At 31.9% G+C, this 16,989-nt stretch overlaps 2 protein-coding genes across 4 annotated transcripts; both read right to left on the reverse strand.

Moving 5' to 3' along the window:
• Nucleotides 1–98: 98 nt before the first annotated feature.
• Nucleotides 99–3,569, reverse strand: LOC131595353 (myb family transcription factor PHL7-like). 2 transcript variants are annotated; one of them, XM_058867691.1, is made up of 8 exons: nt 3,400–3,569; nt 2,669–2,723; nt 1,730–1,948; nt 1,496–1,572; nt 1,369–1,411; nt 1,146–1,206; nt 867–936; nt 99–787 (listed from the first exon to the last, which is right to left on the reverse strand). In XM_058867691.1, the coding sequence occupies exons 3-8, from the start codon at nt 1,935–1,937 to the stop codon at nt 266–268; spliced, it is 981 nt and encodes a 326-aa protein (XP_058723674.1). In that variant the 5' UTR covers nt 1,938–1,948; nt 2,669–2,723; nt 3,400–3,569; the 3' UTR covers nt 99–265. The 2 variants fall into 2 exon arrangements, with proteins under 2 accessions (XP_058723674.1, XP_058723673.1); XM_058867690.1 differs by lacking the exon at nt 2,669–2,723 and having other exon boundaries at nt 3,400–3,567.
• An 8,480-nt stretch (nt 3,570–12,049) lies between these two features.
• On the reverse strand, nt 12,050–15,556 carry LOC131595354 (protein PHR1-LIKE 2-like). Of its 2 annotated transcripts, none has more exons than XM_058867693.1 (6): nt 15,214–15,556; nt 13,416–13,492; nt 13,320–13,332; nt 12,973–13,051; nt 12,801–12,870; nt 12,050–12,694 (listed from the first exon to the last, which is right to left on the reverse strand). In XM_058867693.1, exons 1-6 carry the CDS (start codon nt 15,404–15,406, stop codon nt 12,224–12,226), a joined length of 903 nt encoding a protein of 300 aa, XP_058723676.1. In that variant the 5' UTR covers nt 15,407–15,556; the 3' UTR covers nt 12,050–12,223. The 2 variants fall into 2 exon arrangements, with proteins under 2 accessions (XP_058723676.1, XP_058723675.1); XM_058867692.1 differs by having other exon boundaries at nt 13,278–13,332.
• Nucleotides 15,557–16,989: the final 1,433 nt, after the last annotated feature.

The following is a 16,989-nucleotide window of genomic DNA, read 5'->3' on the forward strand; positions in this document are numbered from 1 at the left end:
TTATTTTTACCAAACATAGCCTTAATTTTCAAGAAAGTATAGTATTGAAAATGAGTATTTTGAAAGTATAGCATATGATAACCTTTCTATTAACCCAATTCAAATCAATTCTCTAAAATAATCAAATTAAAGGCTGTGTATTTAGTCAAGAGTTCAACTGAACTAAAATTTGAAAATCTATGAAGAACAAGTTCCTCCATCAACTAAGAGTAATACATATAACACAAACTAAGATACTGCATATTCTGCAGATTACACCTCCAAATCACATATTCCGGCCACCAAGCTTGTCCAACTCCTCGCCATTTCTAGTAGGCATACCTAAGGCAGAATCAAAGTGATCTCGGCTAAGGAAAACAGTGGTTGGTTGCTGGTATGACGGCAAGCTTGACTCTAGTATCTGATGTGGAAGCATCATGTCTGGATTTGAATACTCTCCTTCCACGCTTACTCGTTGCTTTTTAGCTGATCTCTCGCCGTTAGGACTGTCAGCAGGAGAGCCGACTTGGCAACCGGAATCCGGTGTCATCGGTTCGTGGTGAGATGAAAAAGATTCGACTGAAAGACTCTTTGCTGGTGCATGATCTTTAGCAGCTTTTTCTGGGTCGGGGGTTGCCGGTTCAGTCTTATTGTCTAGTTCTTGTTGGCACATATCTCCTGGAGTTGGTGCTGCAATACCAGAGCCCGGTGCTTCTGAAAGAACCCCGCTGAGTCGCTGTTGCTCTTCGATTATCTTTTTCAAATATTTTCCCTGAGCTTCTATCCTTAACTGTAGCTGTCTCTGCACCTGTTTCACGATGAATAAACAACAGTTACAACCTTGACATAATACATAGTTGACGGATCAGTTCGACAAGGAGGTATACCTCTAATTGTTCGTGTAGACGCTTCTGCACCTCCATTTGAAGCTTTAGTGCTTCATTAATTTGCATTCCCCTTAAGACATTTAACATTAGTTATTTATTTATACCGCCAAGAACTCATCAAAACAAATCAAGATCCTTTGATACAAAAAGTAATAGATTTTTTCCCGCTAACAGGTTTTGAGGCATTGAATGCCTAACAAAAACAGAAACTTTTATTATCAATAAGCTTCCTTGTATACTTATGATAACCCAAAAGCAAAAAAAGGAAGCTATACTCACGATGAACCATCTAGATTGGAAAGCATATCCCCCGTTTCTTTCTTGTCGGCTTTTTTCCCTTCTATTGACAGTTAAGAGTTATCAACGAATTTAACGGTGAAATCAAAGTAAAAAGGAAGTTTAATACTTTAAATGGACTGAGAACAACAAATCAGTAAGGCCAAGTATTATTATATATATGAACATATGAAAGTGTAAAACAATGGAAATCAGATTGACGTACCATCGGATGAGGATTCAGGTAAGTATTTTGCTAATCGGTATTTCTGTATGCAACAAAAAAGTAGAATGAACACTAAGAAAATGAGAATAATGGAAATCAAGTTAAGAGGCGCTAAAGTGCACATTACCTGCAAATGGCTCTTAACATGGTAAATGGTTAAGCCTTGTACACCCATAACTCTGAGAACACCTTTGGGTGTGGCACCTAGGGAAAAGAAAATTTAGAGATTTAGAAAACTGTTACGATAAGGAAAGTTAAAGCTTGATATATTCTTCGTCCAAATTAGGATATTGAGCCAACAAATGTAACCAATTCTACACAATACATTTTCAGCTAATGAAAAAGGGGTATATATACTCACGATCGGGCCCACCAAGTTGAGCCACAGCATCAACAAATCGTTCATGTAGCTCATGTGTCCAGCGCAAACGTTGTTTTGAGTTGTTGGCAAGACTGTTTCCTCCACTACCAGCATCCATTGCGCTCCTACCACAATCTATGTTTTGATCATGAACTAATGAATTGCTTCCAATTAAACTCGAATTAGGAACATTCTTTGGATGATACATTGGTCATTTATCTGACAGCACACAAAAAAGTGAACCGAATTTTAATAATATGAAAATTAATACAAGCATCTCTAACTTAATTGCATATCGTATTTGGATATCAACATGATCTGATTTCAATTCTTAATCAGAATCAGCTCAACTCTCATTAATTTTCCTGAAAACCAATGGTTCATTTGACCATAATTTAATAGATTAACACACCAGTGACTTCCATCAAACAGCAGTATCCATCATTCATAGTTTTCTTGCAAACTAGCATTAGTGAACCCGTGCATGCGAAATCACGGTAAGGTGAAACCAAATATCATGCAGGAATCTAAATAATTCTAAGATGACACATTTCACAATGGATCATAACTTTAACAATAGTGAATGGAATAGAAGTCTTCTCTATCTAAAGCATCTTTCTTTATTTCTTTCTTCATTTCTTTCATAAGGCGAGTCTTGAGAAAAAAGTCAAGCCTCGTAAAATAGACACACTAATACCATGTCTAAGAAATTTAAACTCGGTCAATTAAGAACTAGGTAAAACTTCTCATATTTTCAGTTGGCAAAAGTAAAATATATAAGAATGCGTAAGGCAAAGCAACAGAAAGTTTGAACTGAATTCAATATCTAGACACAAGACAATGAACAAGCTAGCACCATCTAAGATTTTGGACTCAAGTAGCAAAATATCTATAAAGTTCCCTTCAAATATCATCTAATTACAGCTATAACTAAATTACCATTGGTCTAGGCAATATTCTTTCTCTAGCACAGACAACCCTCAGCCCCCAAACCCTAAAAAAAGGAGTTGAAATTAGAAATTGATTTTTGTTTTATTTGTATATGTCATTTTTTCTTATCCATTAATAAAGTTACATAGAAGGCAAACGGACAACAAACTGCACATGCGCCTCTAAGATACCACGTATAATATACGTAAAATTAAATTTTCAATTATCTAGCTAACATGAGTGAACTAGGAAACAGAGTTAAAGTTGACAACTTTTCATCACATTAATAAGTTAATAAGTCTAAATATCAGATAATTTGTCACACCCTAAATATGTTAAAAAAATGCAATACTAACAGCAATTGGGATTAAGACCCACAACAGAAAGAAAGGGGTAAAAACCAGTAAAACCTCCACAATAGCACCAAGAGGTGAAAAGTTTACATCTTTGACACCAACTCTGAAGAATTCCCAATTTCTCATGACCAAGCATAGAACTTCACAAAAGAAAAGGGCAACATAAAAATTGAAGTGAAAGCTTAAAAAAACAAACTTGAGACTGAAGCTGAGACATTAGCACCAAAGAGCTGAAGGTCAAACTAAAGATGTCAAAAGGGTCACCAAAAATTCAAAAATTACAAAGAATCACAAGCTAGAGAGAGAGAGAGAGAGAGAGAGAGAGAGAGAGAGAGAGAGAGAGAGGAAGAGAGAGAATAAACTATAAAGAGAGTGATGACATACCCAGATGAGAAGAGATGAGATCTAGGAAATCCAAGGAAGCATACAAATTTTCGCCCCCTTCAATTTCGGAGGTGTGTAGTGTATTGTGCGTCTTCTCTCTCTTCCTGTACAGTGAGATATGAGTATGATACCCTCCAATAAAATTTCTCTTTTTTATTTTCTGGGGTTGCTATTGTTATTATCATCAAACAAATGGACAAATATAGTTACTTATAAATTCTTTTTATTGGAGGAAAATTTTAAAAATAGTTTTTTTTTTATTTTCATAAAAATCATTTAAATTATATACATAAATAAATAAATATTTTTATTAGGGAGGCAGGTTGAAGGAAGAAAAGTTATTACTCATACGCGTTTTATTGTTTAAATATTAGTCCATCATATTCATATATACCCTTTTGAATACATTTTTCTTCAACTAATTCAATGTTTGTGATACCTTTATTTTTAAAGTGATTTGACCAATCAAACTATATTTTGTAGATATTGTGCTTTTTACTATTAAAATACAATTTTAAGCTATACAGTTGAAAAGTGATAATGGAATGAGTAGCATAACTCTTTCTCAACCATGCATGATACAGAATCATCTTTAAAACAAGATATAATATTATAGACAATAAAAAAATTTAAGAGATTTAAGAAGAATGTATTTTTAAGATTGAAATGGGGTCTAAATTAGGGGTGATCAAAACCAAACTAACCCAATAGAAAACCGCAAATCAAACCAAACCAAACCGAAACCGCAAAAAACCGCATTTGGTTCGGATTAGTTTGGGTCATCTTTTAACAAAACCGCATGGTTCGGTTTGGTTTGCGGTTTGTATTTTATAAACCGAACCAAACCGAATCAAACCGCATTATGTTACAACCTAACTTTTACTTAACTCACATCCAACCCAAACTTAAATCTATAATACCTTAACCTTATGATTACGAACAATTTTCTCATCCTTACACATGATTTTAGTCCCGATCTTCTCAAATCTCTAATAGCATTATCGCTTCTTCTTTGTCACATACATCTTCCCTCTTTTTCTATAATCTTTACTCTCTTATATTCGTTCTTTTTCACCTTCTCATTTTTATGCAAATGTTCCCTATTTTAGTTTCGTTTTTATCGCACATTTTCTTCTCTAATCTCTCAACTCTTTTGTTTTTTCTTTTTCACATTCACTAATCTCTTGTATCTTCTATTTTTTTGTTTCATTCTAATAATTTTTATATTATTTTATACTATTATTTTATGTTTATTATTCCACTTTTGTCTAATTTAATTTTTACATATTAAATAGAAAGTTATTGTCAAAACATGACGGATTTTGTTGTTATTTGATAGTGTATGAATGTCTAATTACAAAGTTATGTTATCATCTATATGTATATGAATGGTTCAATAAAATATTTCTAAAAAACCGAACCAACCGCACCGAACCAAACCGCATTAGGTTGATTTGGTTTGGTTCGGATTTTTTTTAAAAGCCAACCGAACCAAACCAAACCGCACGATTTTTTCTCTTGCGGTTCGGATGATTTTTTTCGTCAAAACCGCCCAAACCGCACCGCGATCACCCCTAGTCTAAATGGATAAGTGTGAAGCGTAAAATTCATTTTAGAGTTTTTAACATTTTTTTTATTTTAATATATATATATATATATATATATATATATATATATATATATATATATATATATATATATATATATATATATATGAAGTTATGGAAAAGAGTGATTGAACGGAGATTAAGAAAAATATATTCAAATTATTGAAAATCAATTTGATTTTATATTTGGGAAGTCGACCAAAGAATCAATCTATCTACTCTGATTAATGGCAGAACTAGGAATTTTATGCAGTCTGGGCAAAAATTTTACACCATGGATTATTCATCTGTTTTAATTTTCACATCCTATTTTTACTAATTTTGCCCCTAACTTTATTCCTGATTTTTTCTAAAAATTGACTATTAAATTGGGAAAGTATAAAGAAAATAGGGGTTGAACCCGGGTGCCTGTCCAGGCTAGCCGGGCCTTGGCTCCGCCCATGACTCTGACGTGTGATGGAGCAAGAACGGAGGAAATAACACGACTTGCACTTGATTTTCATTTACTTAAAGAAGATTTATGATAGAGTGTCTAGAGAGTTTTTGTGAACCATCATATTCATGTTGAGTGGTTAAAAGGGAGGAGGACATCAGGAATTTTATGTGACATAAAATTACCGCGCAAGTTGAGAGAACAATTGTATTGGACAATGGCTGAATGTTCAATGGTTAAGAATCAACATAAGAATAAAGTAAGTGTAGTAGAAATGATAATATGTGTTGTAGGAATAGACCAAATAAGATTAGAAATGACAATATTATAAAGTATTGGGGTAGCATCTATAATAGAAAAGATGGTGGAAAATAATCAATAAATGATTTGAGGGTGTAGAAAAAATATTTGTAAATTCTATTGTAAGGCGAGTAGTTCTGATGAAAATGATGAGTCAAACAATTAGATGTAAAGGAAGATCTAAAAAACATTAAGAGAAACTATTAAAAAAAAACTCGAAAATATCGAATTAGATTGAAACATAATATTAAATAGAATATTATGTCAAAATTTAGTTTCATAATTGACTCAAATTAGTAAGATAAGACTTCCCTATTGTTTTGTTGTTATATATTTTTAAAAAAAAATTGTGGATGAGAAGATGTTGTTTTATATTTTTAAAACATTTGTGTGGATTAAGTTGTATTTATATTATGATAGATAATGGTTTGAAGAAACAGATTTGATGATTTTTGATTAAAATTAATAAAATAATTAATTATTTCAGTTAACAATTAATTTTAAATTTTATATTCCATTTTTAAATGAAATTCATTATGTATAAGCTTTTGTTAACACCACCACGAGTTTAAAGACCTTTTGTTTTCCTTTCTTTTTCATGTATTCAATTATCCGATGTGTCTTTTTTTACTGTAATTGGTTAGGTGTAGTTGTTTAATAGCTTTTACAACTTATTTAATGCAGCTGCACCATTAAAACGTGGGTATGAACTATATGAAGCATAGGGCATTTTGACTGAGAGAAGGTGGATGCAGTTTGTCTCCTAGGTTCATGTTGGTAGTGGCTTTTTTGTTCTTTTTTGTTTTTTTTTTTGTGTTCTCTTGAATATAAACTACCTTTGGTTATTTTATCTTTGTACATTACTCTCTATCGGTTTCTTTTATTCATGATTCTCTCATTTAAATCTATCTTTAAAATGCACTAGATATACCAAAGCCTCATCCCAAAGTTGTTTGGAGCTTTCACAGTGCATCAACTGTGTTGCAATGTCGATGGTCATTGAATTCAATAACCACCCAAGCATCATTTGATCATCTGCCATCCATTCTTCAAAGCTTGGATTTTTGGTTTTGTTAGAACCATCAGTGATGATGAGTTCTTGAGGACATTCCTTTGTTCCTAGTGTATAGCCATCTAGTTTACAACCCCTAATGACAGGTAAAACTAGTGATCTCCACAAGGGAAAATTATTTCTGTCCAGCTTGACAAAAACTGTTGTTGGTAGCTCATTTTTCTTTGAGTTTGCAGCAGTTGTCATTTTTAGGGTTTTAGTGGATCTAGAGCTTTCAGAGCTTAAAGCTCTGATACCAAGATAAAAATATGAACTGAATGGTTTTAAGGATATATTTTATTCTCATTACACGATACTGTACTTATACACAAGAGAGAGGATCATTTGTGATCCTAGAATAAAGGAGACTTAATGTACATGCTACTAATATGGTAACAGATAAAGACCAAATCAAATATTCTAATCACATATGATTTGTATGGTTAATACTATTAAGTCTACATTAAGTGACTTGTCTAACTTTGCGAACAATATCATGGTCACATCAATAGGAATGAGGATTATTCTTGTGAAGAAGAACGATGGATAGGAAACTATCATATGTGATGTGTTGTATGTTCCGTCTATGGCAGGTAACTTGATCAACTTAGGTTAATTGCTTGATAAAGACTACATAATGAGGCTACAAGATAAAGAGCTCAAAGTGTTTGATGGAAATCCCAAGTTAATCGTAAGGCACCTTTGTCAACCAACATGAAATTCAAGATTATGATTAACACGCTAGATCAACAATGTCTTGCATCAACCATGAAATTTTAACAAAATCCTTGAGGGATTATAATTAGAAAAAAATAGATGTAATTAAATATAATAGTCATATTTAAAGTTTCGACACATTAAATGGACGTGTTCTAAAAAAATATTTTTATAAATATCTTATTAATCTGTATCTTTCGGACACATGTTAACTTTTTCAAAAAAAATAATAATAAATCGACAAATATTAATTTCTCATTTGTTTTTGCATTTTTTGGGAAATTAAACTTTGGTTGTGGTTTATTTTTTAAAAAAAAAAAAAAAAAAACTTCGATTGTGGTTGTGGTAATTATATTTTTTTAAACAATTCAACATATTAGTTTAAGTTCATCGCATGTGACACTTATTTTTATAAGCACATTTAATTTACCTGTTATAAAGAAATCAAACACCTAATATTTATGGGAAATGATGGTCTGGAGAGAATCCTTTCCCAATATTCATAGACAATAGCTTTATTATTCTCTTTTAATGTTTAGTCAAACATGTCAAATTATTTACCTATATTTTGTCAAATTCCTCACACTAGTCCCTAACATCTTATTATTAAAATCATATATTTGACAATTACGACTTATTAATCCTATAAACAAACAGTATTAATACTAGAAGATAAAGCTATCATCAACTATAAGTAAAAACTAAAAATGGAAAATTAAATAAAAGGAAAGGGGAATCAAATATTGTACTATCTATTTGAAGAGGAAAGTGCATACCTGGGTTAATTAGCATAAGAAGATACAGTTTGAAAAGTTTGGTATCAACAATATAATCTCCTTAATTGTGTGTGGTTAATGACTTTCTTTATATGTTTTCTATTGGTTTTTATATTTTTGTTTTGGTTATTGATTGGTACATGTGTATATATGTTAACATGATGTGAACATCAAGTTGTGATAATGAATTAGTCTTGTGGAGTGAAAATGACAACAATGTCGCTTAGTAACCAGCTAACATGGAATCTTTTACATAATATTCCGATCCTTCACCAATGAAAATTTTAAAATTAATATTTATTTGAGTTGGGATGAAACAATGATAACAATACACTCAACAATATGCCTTTTCTTTTTCTTCTAACAATGAATGAATCACTCTTTAAATATTTTTAGTTTTATTCATTACATCTTGTTAGGGGTGGCAAAACGGGTCTGTCCTGCGGGGAAAGTTCGTTTTACCCGCACTTTTTTGTGGGGCGGGGGAAGGTTTTAGGCCCGCTCCCTTGAGTATGTTTGCCCCGTCCTGCCCCGTTTTTTTGCGGGCTTTTGCGGGCATGAGCTTTTTCATATAATTTTACTATTTTTAGGCCTAAAAGGTTCAATGCCCGCGGGCTTTCCCCACCCCGCCCTCACTTTTTTGCGGGGCGGGGCAAGGTTTTAGACCCGCACTCTCTAATATGTCCGTCCCGCCCCGTTTTTTCGCGGGCTTTTGCGGTGCGGACCTAAATGGGGCGGGCATATCCGTTTGCCACCCCTACATCTTGTAGTTTCTTTTAAATTCTTATAATTTTATACTTCATTATTTAATTATTATTGACAGTTAAGAGTGATGGCGAACCAATGTTTCAGAATTACAAAAGAAAAAATATTAATTTTTTATGTAAAATTCCTTTTTTATTGCTTTACTCATTTCAATTTATTTCAATGGTTCTTCTATTAAAATTGTTCAGAAACAAAAAACGAGGAAGAACCCGTGAATTTGTGCAAATGTACTCGTTAGTTACTAGTTTATATTTAAAACTTTAAGAAATATAAATATAATAGTAAAAATATATCAATGATAATTCTACCATCAACAACCAGTAAAGTCGCAGTTTAATGCTCTTGATTGATTGTCAATTATGTGAATTATGTATATGCTCTTTCGTCTGGCCGTCTTTTTGTACAGCAGTTCTGACTAATTTTATACTCAAGGCCATCAAAGACCATTTAAGGTGATTGTCCCTATTAGTGTGATTTTCATAATAGTTGGTAATCAGACTTGATTTTCTGATATTGGGCAATAACATTCTCAATCAAACATAAATATGTTATCTTTCTTAACTTTAATCCAAATATTCCTTATGTATTAGTTTTGAGTCGACATGTGCCACACCTGGCCCATTAGTTGCCTCAACTCGAGCATGGTTAACTAGTTAAATGACTATTCGAGGCTGACTTTATCAGATCCTGGCTATAATCCGACTCACTCTAGATTATCCTACCTAACGGATCAGACATGTACACAACCTCTCAAGCATGAGGCGTGTAGTGGAGAAATGCTTTTCTTGAGACCTACCAAGAGACCAGACACTTACACAACCCCTCAAGCATGAGGCACACATGAGCGTAATGCTTGTTTAGGACCGGTTAACCATTGTCCAACGTGCCTTAACAAACGGTCTTTCTTGGGAGAGCTTACTATTGTTTTTCGGTAGTGGTGGCCTTTGACCGTGACCAGCCAATGGTGGTTGCTTGACTGTTCCAGTTACACTTGTTGTAATGATTTCCAAATTCCTTAGGAATACCAGTAACTCATGACTTATCCCTACTTTCTGCAGCCCTATAAGAATATCAACAAATGCGATCATTCTTTTGTCAGCCACTCAATCCCATGAATAAGTTTACCTTTTTTTCCACTTTTTTAACCTCTTCGCTTCATCTCGTATTTTTTGTAGCAAGTACCTCATGCACTATCAGGGAGAACCTACCACTATCAATGACGACCTAGAGGGAGAAAAGAGAATATACCAGTATCTCCAAAAAATATCAAGGAAAAGGGATAGCCATGAAGCTCAATGTCACTTCCCTCATCGGACAGTTCAACAGGATGGAAATCCATCCTCCAAAAAGTGGTTGAACTGACCATAAAAAGTAAACGAATAAGTGGCGGCTAGCCCACCTGATTATGTTCCTTATTCGTTGATTGTATAAAATACTATACTTAAATCATTTTGAATTTGTATACTTGTATACTTACTAGTGACGAACTCTTGCACCTTCTCTAAATGGCTTAAGAACCCTATCATCTTCCTACAACTTTAGCAAATCGTGTGTTTACTCAAAGGTAGGTTATGGTTTTGGTTTCTTTGGTGTTCTCATGATGAGATATGATTTGTTGGTGGTGGATTTGGAGGCTTGGGATCTAACCTGATACCAGGTAAACTTTGTTAGTAACTTGGACCTTTTTTCGAGGGGATCTCTTTATTAATAAAGTTGGTTGGGTTGTTTTTGTTGTCTACTTCATTCTTTATTTGTATTTGCTTTTTGTTGTTCGATTTTTTTCTTACTTTTTGTTGTCTTTTGTCACTTCTTGTGCTTAGAGATTTTCTTCGTTGTATTTTGGTGATATTCACCCTTTTTTATTATAATATATTCTATTTATCATTAAAAAAATGGATTAAATATGTTTTTGGTCCCTATAAATATCTCAATTTTGGCTTTTAGTCCCTATAAAAAAATATTTTGACTTTTAGCCCTATAAAATTACTTTTGCACTCACTTTTGGTCCATCTACAAGGACTAAAACTGAGTGCAAAACTAATTTTATAGGGACTAAAAGTCAATATTTTTTTTTATAGGGACTAAAAGTCATTTTGGATAATTTTATAGAGACTAAAAGCATATTTAACCCTTAAAAGATTCATTCAATATAATGGTTTTCAAAGCTCCATTTATAATTAATTATTTATAATGCCATTAAATATAGTAGAGTACTCGATCTGCACTTTTATTTTCTTAAACTATCAATACTTTATTAGCATGTACTTCAGTTAATTGTTAGGATATCCGATCAAATAAGCACAAATTTAAATTCTCTCTAAACCTAAAACACCTATGGGAAACAATGAAACATGACTTATAATACTTTTGTATAACTTATTTAAAATCAAAATCTGAGTAAAAGCTTCTCGCACGTAATTTATGTCCAAACTTTAGTTGATTCTAAGCTATGGTCCACTATGGAAGGAAAATGATGCCAACAAGAAGAAAAAGATAGAGGAATAATTTTGAAGGTACACATTTAACAAATTATAAATATTGTCATTCAAACATACACTTTAAAATAAAATATTGTTCAGTAGTACACTTCTATAAATATGTTCAAACAAAAATGCGATGGAGTCGTTGAGACTTGAAAATGTAGCATGCCATTATTGATATTATCATCATTCAATTATTAATTAATTAATTTAAATAAAAAAAAACTATTAGTGACAAAAGACCATACAAAATCAAATGAATAATGGCCTTCCACGTGTCTCACAAATAAGCATTATTTGTACCTACCAATTTTTATATTGTCTTGCTACTAAATACTCTTAGGACATTGGTCATACATGTCAATCAATCTCCTTCATGAGAATTCTACTTTAAGCAATAATCAAATTTTCTCAACTCAAAAAAACTCTTGTTGTCATATTCCACCTATCACTATCATCATACAACCAAAGGCAAAACAAGTTGCAAATTTCATTTTGTTTGACCCATATTGACCACAACATGTGCAAATGTATATCAATTTAGTGCTAAATAACAAAAAGATGGCATTTGTATGGTCAAAGCTAGTTTTATGAAATGCTTGAAGCCATAGAGTAGTTTTAATTTACAAAATGGATAAAAGTAATGAAGCAAAATGGTGTATCTCTATATTATGAGATATTGAACCCTTTCATGCTTACATGCCATACCTAGTTATTCCAAGATGATGATTACCTTGACCTATATTGATGGCTTGAGCTTTCATCTTTGCTTCACTCCAAATCAAAGGCGCCGCCATTGACTCCATGCCTAGCATTCTTCTTTTCCCCGCACCTGGAGATCCTTCTAGAGTCAATCCTCCAGAGCTCTCGTGCGATGTTAAACAACTTTCGGTTGAGCAATCGGCTCTTTGGGGTGGGATGGTTGGAGGAATTTCTTCTTCAGGAACATTCACTCCGGCTGTCTCAGTAGACGGCAAGGAATAAAAGCCAAGAGGGTCAACCAAGGGAGCTCTTGGTGCTTTATTTTCAATTCCTTGGAACTTTTGGTTGTCTGTGTCTATAACAGAAGCACCTATAAATTGATCAGCCAGCATCTTGCAAGCTCTTTCAAGCATAGCCATGTATCTTCGCTCTGCGTCCTGACGGATTTGCAAGTGCTTCTCTGCCTATAATGTGAATGTTTTTGAAATTAATATGTATTATCAACCAATGCGGTACAAAATTCATTAAGCAACATTTGATACACGACTTGCGCTACAAAAATGAAGTTACCTCCACTTGCAAATGTAATTTACTTTGCACTTCCATCTGTGCTCTTAACGCCTCCTTGATTTCGTAACCCCTAGGCATAAAATTACTCACTCTTTCAATTTGGTAATTCAAAACCATTGAGACATCCGTAAGAAGATGAAAAGCAAATGTACGAATAAATGAAATTCCTTACTCGTTTGTATCGGATGTAGGTAACTTTGGAGATGAGTTATCAGTGCCAGGGCTTTCTAAAAGATAGGAACCTGTCATCCCTACCATGAATTTTCAACAAATCAAACCAAGACTGTAACGGAAAACTTTGACATAATTACCATTTACCAAGTCCTGGCAAGCTTTCTTCCATTATAGGAACCTCTATCGACAATATAACCTAAGTTGCTAATGTATTATTACGGCATTGCTTCTTATTTTATGCGTAAAATATTAAAATGAAAGGATGATAACTAGAAAATCTATAGAGGGGAGCGGCAACTATACCATCTTTGCATCCCTCCCCTATATCTTTTCCTGATTGCTTACCAAGTCTGTATTTCTGCAATGCAGCAAAGAAAAGTTTAGTCTTCATTCCATACCTTAAAATTGGGTATATAGTATTATTCAAAGAATCGAACAAACCTGAAGATGACTCTTTAAATGAAATAGAGTTAAACCCTTGACGTTCATTGTCCGCATGATTGCTTTTGGCGTAGCTTCTGCAGACGATATTCAGAACCTAGTCAGAAAATTGTACCAAATATTGATGATAATCTAAACATTATGCTTTAAACTGGAACTAGACACGAAATGGAAAAAAGGCTTTGACAGCTTATGTATTCTAGGAAGAATAGATCAAATATATCAACAACAGCATGCTGTTAGTGTTGAGAATGCAATAGATCAAATCATAATATCCCGCACCATTCATTCAAAACATATATAGGCCTTGTTTGGATAAATAACTTAATCAAGCGCTTATAGAATAAGTGTTTATAGCATAAGAGTTTATCATATAAGTGTTTCTTTGTGACAAAAAATAAAATCAAGTCAAACTATTTTCATATAATGTAATAATGTATAAGCAGTTTTTATAAGCTATCATGGAGAGCTTATGGAAATAAGCTGAAAATAGCTTGTGAATATGTAATAAGTTGTTTCCATAAGCTCTGTCAAGCAGGCTCACAAGTGCTTATACCAATAAATAAGCTCAAGTAAGTCAATTCAAACAGGTTCATCAGTTATGACTACAAAATATACAGTTATGACTACAAAAACACAACATAAACCAAAAGAGTATCCCTGATTAATTGTCTTCAGAGTCACAACTCAGCCAAACAAGTTAATAAATTTACAATTGAAGTTAGAGATCAGTTAGAATCTTTTAGTACTAAATAGCACTTATTAATGTATCAAACATTAGAAAATCTCTCGATATATCTTCTTGTATACAAGAAATTATTCATACCCATCATGACTTCAGTCTCTTTCTTTTAGATTTAAATATAATCCTACCGGTAAACAAGAAAAAAATTGATGTCTTGGCGAGTTGGTGTTCCTAGATATATTTCCTAAATAGAAATCTACAAGAGTGTTAATTTTTCAATTACATTTTCACCCGTCAAATCATATCTGTGCTTCATACCCTACATGTTCATCAATATGTCACGTTCCTTGTATGATTGTATCGATTTTTTTCTAGAACAACCTAAGAATGCGAAAAAAAATCTAGTATTTATATTGTTTAAGTACTAAGTACTCACATTTCAGCCACAAAGGTTGCAGATGATAATTATTTTCCCTACTTCCGTTAGGCAAGCAACTCCGCCTTCAACTATACCACCGAAAGTTCCATAAAACATCTAAAAAGAACTAGAAGCTCTGCAACTGCTAAGCTATATCTCGACGAATATCAAACTCAAACCGTTCTTCAAATGTTTTTGAGTTTTCATAGTGGCAAGCAAAAGAGGAGATTCAGATTATCAACAAACAAGGTGATCGAAAAATTCGACTTTTCCACCTACATTGTTACAGTAAATTCTACTAGGAACACTAATTGCTCTTGACAAACAACTAATTCAATAGATGAGATTATTCACAACCAAGATAACGCCTAAACAAAGGAATCAAAACATAAACAAAGCCCCTCATTTTCCTAGCTTCCCAAAGACATAGCATGATCATTTCAAACAAAAACCTTCAAAATCTATCCCGTTCGTGAACCAAACGAGCCGAATTATACATAACTCGAGTTCAACTCATTCATTTCACAAGCTCAATTTCCATCTCAAAATCACCTTATTTGGTTCATGAAACCAAGTCTAATGACTTAACAGTCCAATCAAGTCCAAAAGTAACTTCCAACAGATTCAATTCAAATTCATCACAATTGACATAAATACATAACAAAAAAGGGTCAAAGAAATGAAGAATGACTCACTACTGGGACCTCCAAGCTGAGTAACAGCATCAACAAACCGCTCATGGAGGTCTTGAGTCCAGCGAAGACGAGGCTTTGGATCAGCAGTCAAAACAAGACAAGGATCACCCTTATGATTGACAGCAGCAACACCAGATTGCAGATCATCTTGTCCAACAATTCCATCATGGGGGTGTATCAATCTAGGATACATCTTGAATCTAGAAAGTATAGAAGAATGAATCAAAAGAAAGAAAGAGCAGATCCAATAGAAGTTGAAGTAAGAAAACTACTAGAACCCATTGGAGTGAAGAGGTGAAAAAAGAGAACTTTAGGGGAAAAAAAGTAGAAGATGATGAATGAAAGTAGCGTACGGAGTAAATTGAGTCTGAAAATTGGCACGCCTTTCGGGGATCTTGTCCCTTTCTCCTCTTTTGGCTCAAAAAACAAAACAAATCAAAAGGACCAAATTTTTAAGACTTATTGTCTCTCTCTCTAACCCTGTCTTTGATATTACTAAATAAATAAATGTATTTTTGGTTTAATTTTTTGAGGAAGAAAATAATTTTTTTTTGGAAAGCCAGGAAGACAATAAATAGAATTGATTTTGAAATAATTATTTTTTATGTATTTTGTTATTTTAAAGTAGAACTGATTTTCTTTTTAAAATTAATTTTATATGAAGATAAAGTTTGTAACTTTTAAATTTAAATATCATTTTAATATTAAAATTTATTTTTTAATTTATTTTTATATAAATATATAAAAGATATAATCAAAATCTTTCTATAAAATCAATTCACTCATAAATGAATTATGGTAGTCGTAAAATCAAACACTCACTAAAATTTCTTACTTATAAATCACTTTTATTAACTATTTCCTCCTTCTTTGAAAAGTGCTTTTTTTAGAGAATAGTAAAGAAATATTAATTGGCAATATACGTATAAAATATAATAAATAATTAAATATTATATTAGTTAATTATTTAATTAATATTAATTGTATTATTTTAAATTTAGTATTTGTAATTTATATTTAGACTTAAGAATGAGTAAGGTAATTCAACAATTATATGTTAGTTGACTTAAATAAATATAAGTTAATAATATAAAATTTAATAAATAATCACAATATTTATTTATATTTAATAAAGTACATATTTATAATAATAATCACCAATATATGATAAAAATAATTTATACAAAGTAAGTATTCATTTTTTCATTTTATTTCCATACTTTCATTAATATTTGTAAATAAGTGAATTTGATCAATCACTTTGAGAGGAAGCATTATTATTATTTAAATCATCATACTCCTTGAGTACCTACTACTATAAGTAAAATTTTAACATAAAAAATTATAATTATAATTTCTGAAAAACAACATTGATTTTGATTATAAATTCTTTTTCAATTATTTAATGTATTTTTTACAAAATATAATTTAGATTAATATTACTAATTTGTTTTAATATTGGATTACTTTTAACATATTTTTTAATTTCTTTTCCATTTTCATAATTATTTCTTTGGCTTTTTACATATTTCAAGACAACTAAGAAATTTGATTACTTTTAATACAATTATTTATAATTTTTACATATTAGTCTTAATCATTAATATTTTATTTCATATGTTTTTTATCTCTTCAATAAACACTAAAAATATATATTAAAAAAATATTTAATATTTTATTAAACTTCAAAATGCTAATAAAAAATCATTTTTTCTACTAGTACAACAACCAATAAAAATCAAATTGAGTACATATACATTAAAACTTATGAATAAA

Source organism: Vicia villosa, linkage group LG4 (genome assembly GCF_029867415.1).
Source record: "Vicia villosa cultivar HV-30 ecotype Madison, WI linkage group LG4, Vvil1.0, whole genome shotgun sequence".
In the NCBI taxonomy this organism is placed as follows: Eukaryota; Viridiplantae; Streptophyta; class Magnoliopsida; order Fabales; family Fabaceae; genus Vicia; species Vicia villosa.